At 43.1% G+C, this 12703-nt stretch overlaps 1 protein-coding gene across 1 annotated transcript; it reads right to left on the bottom strand.

Moving 5' to 3' along the window:
* Window positions 1-885: 885 nt before the first annotated feature.
* LOC125193511 (cytochrome P450 716B2-like) lies at window positions 886-2654 on the bottom strand. The gene is made up of 3 exons (XM_048091319.1): window positions 2065-2654; window positions 1534-1969; window positions 886-1468 (listed from the first exon to the last, which is right to left on the bottom strand). The coding sequence occupies exons 1-3, from the start codon at window positions 2563-2565 to the stop codon at window positions 963-965; spliced, it is 1443 nt and encodes a 480-aa protein (XP_047947276.1). The 5' UTR covers window positions 2566-2654; the 3' UTR covers window positions 886-962.
* Window positions 2655-12703: the final 10049 nt, after the last annotated feature.

Raw genomic sequence — 12703 nt, 5'->3', positions numbered from 1 at the left:
AAATCTTGAATATTTATTTTTAAATAAGTAAAGTATTCGTTTCGTCCCATTCAAGATTGATCACATTTTTTAGTGATACAGAATTTTAGGAAGTGTTGTTAGGTGGAATAAAGTAGAGAAGAAAATATAGTTGAATATTTTAATGAGAAGAGACGAGAGAGTGTGTTATTTTCAAAATTGGAAAATAATCATTTTGATTGAGACAAACAAAGAAGAAAGATGATTATTTTGAATGGAACGAAGGGAGTAGTTAGAGATGGCCAACGACCAAGTGGCTGACATGACCAACTGGCATCTAGATTGAATAACTTTTTTTTTTAATTCATCTAGATTGAATAACTTAACTGGCATCTGGACTGAATAACTTTTTTTTTTAATTCATCTAGATTGAATAACTTAAATAGTTATATGCTACGTTACTTTTAGCCGGCACAATTAATTACAATAACTGAAATAGTTATATGCTACGACCAAGTGGGCTGCCATGACCGACTGGCAACTAGATTGAATGACTTACTACCTTCATTTTTATTTTATTTTTTTAATCCGTTTCATAAAATAGTAACTTTCAAATTTTCTACTTTAAGAAATTTTTACACCCCTATTAAAATGAACCCCATCATCCACTAACATTAATTTCATTACTTTTTTTCTCTCTCTTACTTTACTAATTTTTCTCTCATTCTCTCTTATTTTTACCTTTCCCTCTTTCTTACTTTATCAATTTTTCTCCCCCTCTCTCTTACTTTACCATATAAAAAATAAGTTTAGTTTGAGAAGCATATAAGCTATTGTATTACAGATGTGACGTACAAGTATTATACATTATTGGACCCTCGATAATTTTTATTATTTCACCTTGTAACGAGAAAGTGTGCGTGGACGTGTCCAAAGAAGTGGAAATTAGATTATAATTACAACAATTTTTCCGAGGGGTTGTTTCTTTGGAAATTAGATTATAATTACAACAATTTTTCCGAGGGGTTGTTGATGTGAATGTGTATGGGCAAGCCTTGTTTGAAAACCGGCATGGGATCTCTGCTTACTGGATTCTCTTCCAAATGAAGCTTCCAAGTGAAGCGAGTGACCAAATAATGAATCATCGCTAACGTCTCTATTCTTGCAAACTCGTAGCCTGGGCACTTCCTGGCACCTCCTCCAAATGCTACAAAGGTATTGGGTGGCATCGCTTGATCTTCATAACGCGAGGGGTTGAAGTTGAGCGGATCCGGGAATATGGATTCGTCCAAATGCGTGGTGCATGCTGCCCATAACAACTGCCATCCTTTAGGAATAACGTATCCATCAATCTCAAAATCTCGAAGGACATGCCTGAACCCGAACAATCCCGGTGGATACAACCTCAACGCCTCCGTTGCAAATCTCCATGTGTACTTCATCTTAGCAAGATCATCCCACGTCAAAGGATCACTCGCGTTCTTCTTTCCTCGCATAATCTCTTGGTTCTCTGCAACAACAACAACTTGCAATTCATTTTTTTGTTCATTTCCAATTAAACTTATACATACGTACCACTGAGGAGAAGTTGATGAACATTGGGGTGTTGAGCTATGAGTTTGACTATGTATGTGAGAAGCGTGGAGGTGGTGTCGTAGCCGGCGATTAACGCCAAGGCGCTGTTGTCCTCGATTTCCTGGTCGCTCAAGAGCGGTGAGCCGTCGTCATCGCACATGGAGATCAAGCTGGAGATGAGATCGTGCGCAGGTTCTCCTCTGGCGAGTTTCTCCCTCTTCTCGCGCATCAGTGTCCTTATCATGGCTCCCGATTCCTTCCGGGCGCGTATGCTTCTGTTGTAGCGGGTGAAGGGGATATTGATCGGCACCAGCAACAGTCCTTCCATCACTTGTTCGAACAGATGCACAAATTTTTGCCTTCTCTCCCCTCTCTCTATTCCAAACAGAAGCGTGCAAATCATATTGAATGTGAGAGTCTTCATCAGCGGCTCCACCTGCATCAGCATGCCCAATAAAAAATAAAATAAAATTCAATTCCATATTTCTCAAATAAACTAGTACTCTAGTAATAGTAATGTAGATGACATACCGAGATAACATGGTCGTCATGCCAATGCTGTGTGAGATGCAATCGGATCTCATGGTCCATCGTCCCCACATACTGTTTGAGGGCTTCTGGCTTCAAGAAGGCAAGGTAAGCTCTTCTCAACCGCCGGTGATCTTCCCCGGACATCTCGAACAAGTTCGTGGGCCCAAACACTTGTCGCATCGACTTGGGCTGCTTGTTGGAGATGGTCTCCTCGTCGCAGCTGAACATGAATTTGTTGTAAGCTTGGCCCGTTAGAAACACCGTCTTTCTTCCGAATATGTTCATCTTCGAAATCGGCCCGTATTTTCGGACCCTTTCTCGCAGCCACACCTCAGCTTTATCATCTCGCATCGCCTTCAGAAGCTCCAGGCTTTGTCCGACTATCGGAATTCCTAACGGCCCCGGTGGGAGCCTTCTCTCACTAGTCCTCTTCTTCATCATCACCAAATAAACTAGAGACACAAATGCCACCACCCACAACATCATCATCGTCGACTCCATCCTAACTTTACTTTCTTTTCCGATTCGTATCAATCTCCAAACTCAACTTAAATAAGCTAATTATGTGGGCTACGTGTTTGGGAAATTTTCTCCTTAATAAATTGATACCATACCCTAAAAATAAGTAGATTCCTTGCATATTACTATTGTTTAGAATTTTTAATTTAATAGCATCCATTCATGTCAACATGACATTATATAAGTACTACATATTGATTTTTAATTATTTCAACACCAAAATAATATAATTATCAATTAAAGCCACGTTACCTAGTTGTGGTCCATCACCGATTCAGAAAAACAAACTCTTAGGGTCGGCAATAGAAGAATATTGTTGTCATTTTTTCCCTTCCTCCATCTTCGTTGTTCTAATCATTCTCACTTAGGTAACGTACGAATCATGAAACCAATATAAAAAAAGTCGATCGACATCGTATTTCGCTCACTTTTTCAATCCATTATTCTTTACATTTCTTAAAACTCGTGTCCACACTAAATGCGACTATTATTATGCGGCTGAGGGAGTACCTTTTTACAGCTCACTCTATTTACTAATGCATCTTTAATAATTGTCTTCCAACAATATATATTTATGTTAGTTTAAAATTTATATTAAAATACATTTAATAATATTTTTTAGATCTTGTTATACTTTTCATGAATTTATGAGGTATGAGAAATTATAAATTAATAAAATTAGGAATGTATATGTAACATCCCGGAATTTAGAACCCTAATTTTTGAGCCCTAGAATTAATTGTTGATGACGTGGAATCGAGAATGCAGTTATTTCACGAGGTGATATGGTCGAATTAAGTTTAGGGTTTGTGTGAAAGTTTGAAAAGTCAAACTATTTGACTTAATGATGTGGCATGTGATTTATTTATTTGTGTGATTTATGTGGTAAATTATTTGTTTAAGGATGAGTGAGAATATTAGAGAAAATTTCCATAAATACTTGTCACCCCAATTCTTGCAATTTTCGAACCCTAGACCCCTTGGAGAAAGAATTTCTATTTTTCCGGAATTTATTTAATCCTTGGGATATTTATCCAAATTAAATTCCAAGAGCCAATTATTTCCTTGTTTAGAAATGTAAAAATCGAGCCCCCTTGTTACCTTAGTGATTTTCGAAAATCACTTAATTATGGGAAGGAAAGAATTTTTTTTATTTTAGTTAATCCCTTGTTTGATTCCTTCCATACCTAGAATTTAATTATTCTACCAAATCTTTCCATACTTCAAGAGATCTTGCCTTACTTTATTTTAGTCAATATTCAAGAAATCCATGCCTTATTTAAAGGGCATAGAAATCGGCCCCTACCTTGTTTCATGGAGGATTTTCCTTATTTTTATTTTGCTCCATGATATTTTATTCTATATGGAAAAATACCAAAAACAAAACCATGGCTAATTACCTAGCCTAATTTTCGAAAATTAGGAGATATTGCTATCTTCTATTTTTGTTAATTCTTCTTCCCTACTTCACAATATTATTTCATTTATTTATTTAATTGGGAGAATGAGATCTTACCAAATATTCTATTCTTATTACCTAAAGATCTCATTGGACTCTATAAATAAGAACCAAAACCCCAACCCTAGCCCCCATATTTTCGGCTCCCTCACCCCCATTCACTCTCTCAATTTTCTTCCACTTTACTCCATAAATCCTTCATCTTTTGAGAAGAAATCGAAGTTTAATCCGAGGATATTGAAGAACCAAGTCTCTACTTTGTTTCTACCGATTGATTTTCTCTAAAAAGGTATTTTTGCTTAAGAGTTATGTTGTTCTTCTTCTACCCCTTCTTTTCTTTTTCTTCCAACTGATTTAATCGGTGTTCTTGAACCTTCATGCATATTAATTGAGTGAAAAAGGGATAAGAAGGGATATGGGAACATGTGTGTGTGTGTGTGTGTGTGCCGAGAGTGTGTGAGGTGTGTGTGCCGTGTGTGTGTGTTATGCGTGTGAGTGTGTGTTGAAGTGTGTGTTGTGTAGTGTGTGCTTGATGGCTAAATACTTTTGTATGACATATGATGATAGATCTAGGGTTGAGATGCTAAGAAATATACGTATGCTAAGCGTGACTTGAAATTAGTAATTTATGATGAGTGTGACTTGAAATTTATAAGTTATGAAGATTAAGGTGGCACATATTCACAAATTAGGTTCAATTATAACTCTTAACTTATGCATGTCTCGTTACTTCCCTCTTTCCCATCGATTCACCTTAATCTTCATAACTTATAAACTTCAAGTCACACTCATCATAAATTACTAATTTCAAGTCACGCTTAGCATACGTATATTTCTTAGCATCTCAACCCTAGATCTATCATCATATGTCATACAAAAGTATTTAGCCATCAAGCACACACTACACAACACACACTTCAACACACACACCCACACGCATAACACACACACACGGCACACACCTCACCCTCTCGGCACACACACACACACATGTTCCCATATCCCTTCTTATCCCTTTTTCACTCAATTAATATGCATGAAGGTTCAAGAACACCGATTAAATCGGTTGGAAGAAAAAGAAAAGAAGGGGTAGAAGAAAAACAACATAACTCTTAAGCAAAAATACCTTTTTAGAGAAAATCAATCGGTAGAAACAAAGTAGAGACTTGGTTCTTCAATATCCTCGGATTAAACTTCGATTTCTTCTCAAAAGATGAAGGATTTATGGAGTAAAGTGGAAGAAAATTGAGAGAGTGTATGGGGAGGGAGTTTTCGAAAATATGGGGGCTAGGGTTGGGGTTTTGGTTCTTATTTATAGAGTCCAATGAGATCTTTAGGTAATAAGAATAGAATATTTGGTAATATCTTTTGCCTTATAAATAAATAGAATAAAATAATATTGTGGAGTAGGGAAGAAGAATTAACAAAAATAGAAGATGGCAATATCTCCTAATTTTCGAAAATATGGCTAGGTAATTAGCCATGGTTTTATTTATTTTTTTGGTATTTTTCCATATAGAATAAAATATCATGGAGCAAAATAAAAATAAGGAAAATCCTCCATGAAACAAGGTAGGGGCCGATTTCTATGCCCTTTAAATAAGGCATGGATTTCTTGAATATTGACTAAAATAAAGTAAGGCAAGATCTCTTGAAGTATGGAAAGATTTGGTAGAATAATTAAATTCTAGGTATGGAAGGAATCAAACAAGGGATTAACTAAAATAAAAAAATTCTTTCCTTCCCATAATTAAGTGATTTTCGAAAATCACTTAGAAAAACAAGGGGGCTCGATTTTTACATCTCTTAACAAGGAAATAATTGGCTTTTGGAATTTAATTTGGATAAATATCCCAAGGATTAAATAAATTCCGGAAAAATAGAAATTCTTCCTCCAAGGGGTCTAGGGTTCGAAAATTACAAGAATTAGGGTGATAGGTATTTATGGAAATTTTCTCTAATATTCTCACTCACCCATAAACAATTAAATTGCCACATAGTCTCATAACTTAATATATCACATGCCACATCATCAAATTAAATAGGTTTGACTTTACAAACTTTCAACACAAACCCTAACTCAAATTGACCATATCAACTCATGAAATAAAAGCATTCTCGATGCCACGTCATCAACAATAAATTCTAGGGCTCAAAAATTAGGGTTCTAAAATCCGGGATGTTACATCCTACCACACTTAGAAAAATTTCGTCCCGAAATTTGGTACCTTTTACGGAAAGAGTTCCGGGTAAAGCTCTATCATCTTATCCTCACGCTCCCACGTGGCTTCCTCGGGCCCGTGGTTTCTCCATTGGATTTTCACGAAGGCAGTGGTTTTATTTCTCAAGGTTTGGACCTTTCGATCTAAGACTAACTGGGGTTGCTCCTCGTAGCTCAGATCCGGGCTTACAGCAATATCCTCGTAACGAATCACATGCTTCGGATCGAACACATACTTTCGCAACTGCGACACATGAAAGACGTTGTGCACGTTCCCAAGGCTGGGCGGCAGCGCTAAACGATAAGCTACGGGTCCTACATCTTCTAGAATTTCGTACGGTCCGATAAATCGCGGTTTCAGTTTGCCTTTGACTCCAAAACGCGTTATCCCTTTCGACGGGGATACCTTGAGGAAAACTTTATCACCAGCGTGGAACTGTAGGTCCGTCCGTCGAACGTCGGCGTACGACTTCTGTCTGTCCTGGGCTTCCTTCATTCGTGCGCGGATTTGTCGAACGATCCCGACCATTTCTTCGACTGCATCGAGTCCGAGCGCTCTTCGTTCGCCAACTTCATCCCAGTAGAGTGGAGATCTACACCTTCTCCCATAGAGTGTTTCATATGGCGCCATGCCGATCGTTGCTTGAAAGCTGTTGTTGTATGCGAACTCGATCAATGGGAGTGCGGTCTCCCAACTTCCGCCTCGGTCGAGCACCACGGCTCTTAACATGTCCTCGAGAGTTAGTATCGTCCTCTCGGATTGTCCATCGGACTGTGGGTGGAATGCCGTGCTAAAGTTTAATCGAGTTCCTAGTTCGCGTTGTAGGCTAATCCAGAATTTCGAAGTGAACTTCGGGTCACGATCAGACGTAATCGTCACTGGGACTCCATGTAATCGCACGATCTCTTGAATGTAGATCCGAGCTAGCTTATCCGATCCGTGGGTTACGGGGATTGGTATGAAATGCGCGCTCTTGGTAAGTCGATCGATGATCACCCAGATCGCGGTGTTCCCTTTGAGGGTCCTTGGTAACGCCGTCACGAAGTCCATGGCGATGTGCTCCCATTTCCACTCGGGTATCTCCAGCGGTTGTAGCTTCCCGTACGGTCGTTGGTGTAAGGCTTTCACCTGTTGACAGGCTAAGCAGCGCTCCACGAAAGCTGCGACGTCTCTCTTCATGCCGTTCCACCAAAAGGATTTCTTCAGATCTTGGTACATCTTTGTGCTCCCGGGGTGTGCAGTGTACGGGGTTTCGTGAGCTTCGCTCATGATCTCATTCCTCAGTTCCTTGTCGCTTGGTACGCACAGTCTCCCTTCGAAGGTAAGAGCGTTATCGGAAGCCTCGCTAAAGTGTCCGGACTCACCGGTTCTTACTTCGACTCGAATCTCCTCCAACTTCTCGTCTAGCCGTTGTGCTGCAACGATCCTCGTTCTTAGATCAGGTTCTACTACTAACGCGGCGATTCGACCTTTCACGGTATCGGGTGTTCTAACTACCTCTATACGCAACTTACTCAACTCTCGCACTAAACCTTCCTCTTCCGTTAGAAAAACAGCGAGTTGCGAATGGTCTCTACGGCTTAAAGCGTCTGCTACCACGTTTGCCTTGCCAGGGTGGTAGTTGATACCACAATCGTAGTCCTTTACCAGCTCGAGCCACCTCCGTTGTCGCATGTTCAGGTCCTTCTGCTCGAAGAAGTACTTCAAACTTTTATGGTCCGTAAAGATCTCACACCTTACTCCGTAGAGATGGTGCCTCCAAATCTTTAGGGCATGTACTACGGCGGCTAACTCTAGATCGTGGGTAGGGTAGTTCAGCTCGTGCGGTTTCAACTGTCGCGACGCGTAAGCGATCACTTTGTTGTTCTGCATCAACACGCATCCTAATCCGACTTTCAACACGCATCCTAATCCGACTTTCGAAGCGTCGGTGTAAACTACGTAATTCGCTCCTGGTTCCGGCACGGCCAACACTGGTGCTGTGGTCAGTTTCTCCTTCAAAAGCTGGAAACTCGCTTCACACTCCGACGTCCAGTTCACCTTGATTCCTTTCTTGAGCTGCTGGGTCATCGGCCTCGCGATCTTGGAAAACCCTTCTATGAACCTACGGTAGTATCCTGCTAGACCTAGGAAACTTCGGATCTCGTTCGGCGTCGAGGGTGACTTCCACTGTTGCACAGCTTCGACCTTGGCGGGGTCCACTCGGATTCCTTCTGCTGACACGATGTGTCCTAAAAAGTTGACTTCCTTCAGCCAGAACTCACACTTGCTGAATTTGGCGTACAACTTCTCCTTCCTCAACGTCTCCAGCGCGATCCGTAGGTGCTCCGCGTGCTCCTTTTCGTCCTTCAAGTAGACTAAGATATCGTCTATGAACACTAAAACGAACGTATCTAGGTACGGGTGGAAAACGCGGTTCATCAAGTCCATAAACAGCACGGCTGGGGCGTTGGTTAGACCGAACGGCATCACGACGAACTCATAGTGACCATATCTGGTACGAAACGCGGTTTTAGGGATATCCTCCTTTCGCACTTTCAGCTGGTGGTATCCTGACTTCAGATCCATCTTAGAGAACACTCCGGCTCCTCGGAGTTGATCGAATAGGTCGTCTATCCTCGGCAAAGGGTACTTGTTCTTGAGGGTCAACTTGTTCAACTCTCTATAGTCGATACACATTCTCATTGACCCATCTTTCTTCTTAACGAAGAGCACCGGTGCGCCCCATGGCGAAACACTGGGCCTAACGAAACCTAAGTCCATGAGCTCTTGCAGCTGAATCTTTAACTCCTCCAACTCCTTAGGTGCCATGCGGTACGGCGCCTTTGATATGGGTGCGGCTCCAGGTTCAAGGTCGATCGTAAATTCTAACTGCCTATCGGGCGGCGGTCCAGGTAACTCCTCGGGAAAGACATCGGGAAAATCTCGTACGACAGCAACGTCTTCAAGCCTCGCTTCCTCCTTCTCTTCTCCGTGGAGATAGACAAGGTAGGCCGGGCGTCCTTTCTTCAGCATAGCAGTGGCTTGTAACGCAGAGACTACAGCGATTCGTCGGTTCATCGAGATTCCGTGGTACACGGCGGGTTCCACACCCGGGGTTTGTAGGGTTATCTGTCGCTTCTTACAACTAATCGTCGCAAAGTTCGCAGTTAACCAATCCATTCCTAGGATTACGTCAACGTCTCTCATCGCCATAACTCGCAGGTCGTGAGCAACTAACTTAAGTTCTCCTAGTACGATTTCTATGTTCAAGCAAAAGCGGGAAATCTCTACTAGTCCTCCTACTGGTGAGGACACCATCATCCTATGTTCACATTTTCTAGTAGGCAAGCTAAGGGTATGAACACATAACTCAGAGATGAACGAATGAGATGCACCCGTGTCAAACAAAACAACGATAGGGGTATCAAGGATTTCGCCTATACCTGCTAGATTTCCACTCTCGGGCTTTCCTTGCTCGACCTTGGGCTGCTTCTGCTCTATAGCGTACGCTCTAGCCGGGGCGGGAAGTCTTGGGCGGACAGGCTGTTGTAGCCGCAGTGGCTGGTTCCGGTTCGCTCCCGAGCCCGTAGGTGGCGCCCTCGGCTGCTGACGGAAACTCTGTTGGTTCTGCCTTGACCCGGTTCCTACGTTCCTACTCGGACACTCCCTAGAGAAATGACCGTTCCCTCCGCAGTTGAAGCACCTAGTCGGGTTCGGTCCTCTACACTCCCCGAAATGGTATCTGGCGCAAACGTTACACTGTGGCGGTCTGGCACGGGGGTCGTTCCTTGGGTTGTACGAAGTCTGTCCTCCTCCGTATGGCGGCCTGCTCTGAGTGGGGCGGTATCGCTTGTTGTCGTAGGGGACCCTATTCTCCTCCCATCTCCTCTTATCGTGGTTAGGACGTGGCGGGGGTAATGTCATTGCGGTGTTCCCCGCGCTCCTCTCCTTTGGCATCGCTGCCTCCACATCAAGGGCGAGGGCTAGCGCCTCGGCGTACGTAAGGGTTCCGCGGACTGCTAACGCCATCCTAATCTCGTGCCTAAGGCCCTCACGAAACTTCTCAGCCAGCTTCTCATCGGTGTCGGTTTGTTCCGGCGCATAACGGGTCATGTCACAGAGTGCACGGTCGTATTCGGCTACGGTCAGACGTCCTTGGGTAAGGTTGTGAAACTCGGCGGCTTTTGCCTTGCGGTAGCTCTTGGGTACGTACTTGCTGTAGACCTCGGTCTTGAATTCTTCCCAAGTCATCTCGTCTATGCGATCCTGGGACATGGTCTTCAGTTTGGTGTCCCACCAAAAATCGGCGGATCCAGTCAGCTGATGCGTCACGCAGATCATCTTCTCCGCATCGTTGCACACTAAGGTTCGGAAGATGCGTTCTAAGGCTCGTATCCAAGTTTCGGCCTTGGCAGGCTCACCCATCCCATCGAAGGTAGGAGGTTTTTGATCAAGGAAAAGCTTCACGACTTCCCTATCTACTCGTGGAGGTGGTGGTGGCGACGGCGGTCTTGGTTGTGTCACACTCTCTTCTACCGAAGCCTGGGAGGTAGGTTCCTCGTTCCTCACGTTGCGTCTAGGCGGCATTCTGATTTATCACACTCGAATCGTTAGCGTACTTATTTAAAACTCAAGGCAGTGATAGGGTACTTTTTGAAAAGAAGGAAAAGGAATCTTTAACTCATTCACAATTAGGGTCTAAAGAAAGACCACGCAAAACAGTTGTAAGGTAAACAGAGAACATAATACGGTTGCACCCTAAGGTGGAAAAACAGTCGTGTGTGGAAGAACACGGTAAAATCGCACCATAAGGTGGAAAACAGTCGTGTGTGGAAGAACACGGTAAAATCGCACCATAAGGTGGAAAACAGTCGTGTATGGAAGAACACGATAAAATCGCACCATAAGGTGGAAAACAGTCGTGTATGGAAGAACACGATAATGTTGTATGATAAGGTGGAAAACAGTCGTGTATGGAAGAACACGATAAAATCGCACCATAAGGTGGAAAACAGTTGGAAGATAATGAGACAAGCAAGTATATTCATGTGATAAGGATAGAGAAGAGTGAAGACGGCTTCATTGCCATGTAATAGAAAGAAAGGTACGAATTCCCCATTAAATCTCAAAAGCGATCCCAAAAGGTCTTGGTACAATGAATGGAAAAGAGCGATTCAATCGCGGAAGAAAATAACAATGTAAATAGAAGTTCTAGAACTCAAAAACATGGGGAAAGGGAAAACAAAATTCCTATTCGGGCACTAGACATCTCTGCCCTCGTCCTCTTCGGGTTCTCCCGACTCTCCGACACTCTCCGCGTTTGAACTCTCTCCTCTCTCGAACGTTCTCATCTCCTCGTCTTTCTCCTCGTTGCTTAGGGGCGACGGAATCGAAGCAAGCATCTCTTCGGTCTCTCTTATGATCCTTCGAGGGGCCGAAACGCGCATCCTAGGGGTCCTTCTACGGGGAACGCGAGCAACGTGCGGTTCCTCGTCATCGCGATACTTCATTCGACGTGCTGCTCCTGGCGAGTACCTTTGCGTAGGCGGGTGAAGTGGAGGTCCATCAACGGCGGTAGACATGGCCGGAAGTAAAACTCCCATTAGGCCGACGAAGTCTCCTCGAGGCGTGTATTTGGGAGGGCTAAACCAAGTGTAGGATACTGAGGCTTGAGCGGTCCACTCGCTCCAAGGGGAAGGTAGTATATGGATAAGTCGCATGATTCCCTCGTGATGGGTAGTTCCGTACGCATAGGCGTCCAGCCAATGACCATAGAAGTTGGTAACGAAGTTCAGAAGGAACTGTTCTCCGTCCCATTCCAGCTCTCTATAGCGCTCCGCCGGAAAGTTCATATTCTTGGCATAGCGGTGACGCATAAGGGCGTGATAGGGTTGAACCATCTACAAAAAGGGGAAAAAGGAACAAGTCAGCACCGTCTCAAAAGGTGGAAAAGAATGGAAAGTGTGTGATCTCAAATGGTGCTGCGAAAGTGTATAAAAGTCCAAAGGGTGATGGTTCAAAGCGTAGTGTCGCGTCAAAGTTCTCGTCCCTAAAACAACTACTCGTGCGTTTTCTGTTCGCGTTTCGTCGAATTCTCACATACACTAACGGCCTTATCCTAGTCCTTCCACGTTCCTAGTGTTAATACAAGCGTTGTGATCGTATAGCTAAGTCATGCTAGGTTCCAAAAGTCCAAGTCTAAGCATCGCAACGTTTCAACATGCTTTCACGCAATCACATTCGTATTTCACAATTCTTACAAGTTCTCACACAACACTTTCAATAATTCCTCATTCAAGAAGCATCGCTTCGCACTCATAATATTTCTAGCACATAAGGCATGCTTTTCACAAGTTCTCATATTTCACAAATCATCGTTCAAGAAGCATCGCTTCTCATTCACAATATTTCCAAAAGCATCAAGTTTCACGCACAAGTCACAAAATATCTAGTACCT

This window comes from Salvia hispanica, chromosome 6 (assembly GCF_023119035.1).
Source record: "Salvia hispanica cultivar TCC Black 2014 chromosome 6, UniMelb_Shisp_WGS_1.0, whole genome shotgun sequence".
NCBI classification, from domain to species: Eukaryota; Viridiplantae; Streptophyta; class Magnoliopsida; order Lamiales; family Lamiaceae; genus Salvia; species Salvia hispanica.
The sequence above is the reverse complement of the archived record's forward strand: the minus strand, read 5'-3'. Positions and strand labels throughout refer to the sequence as shown.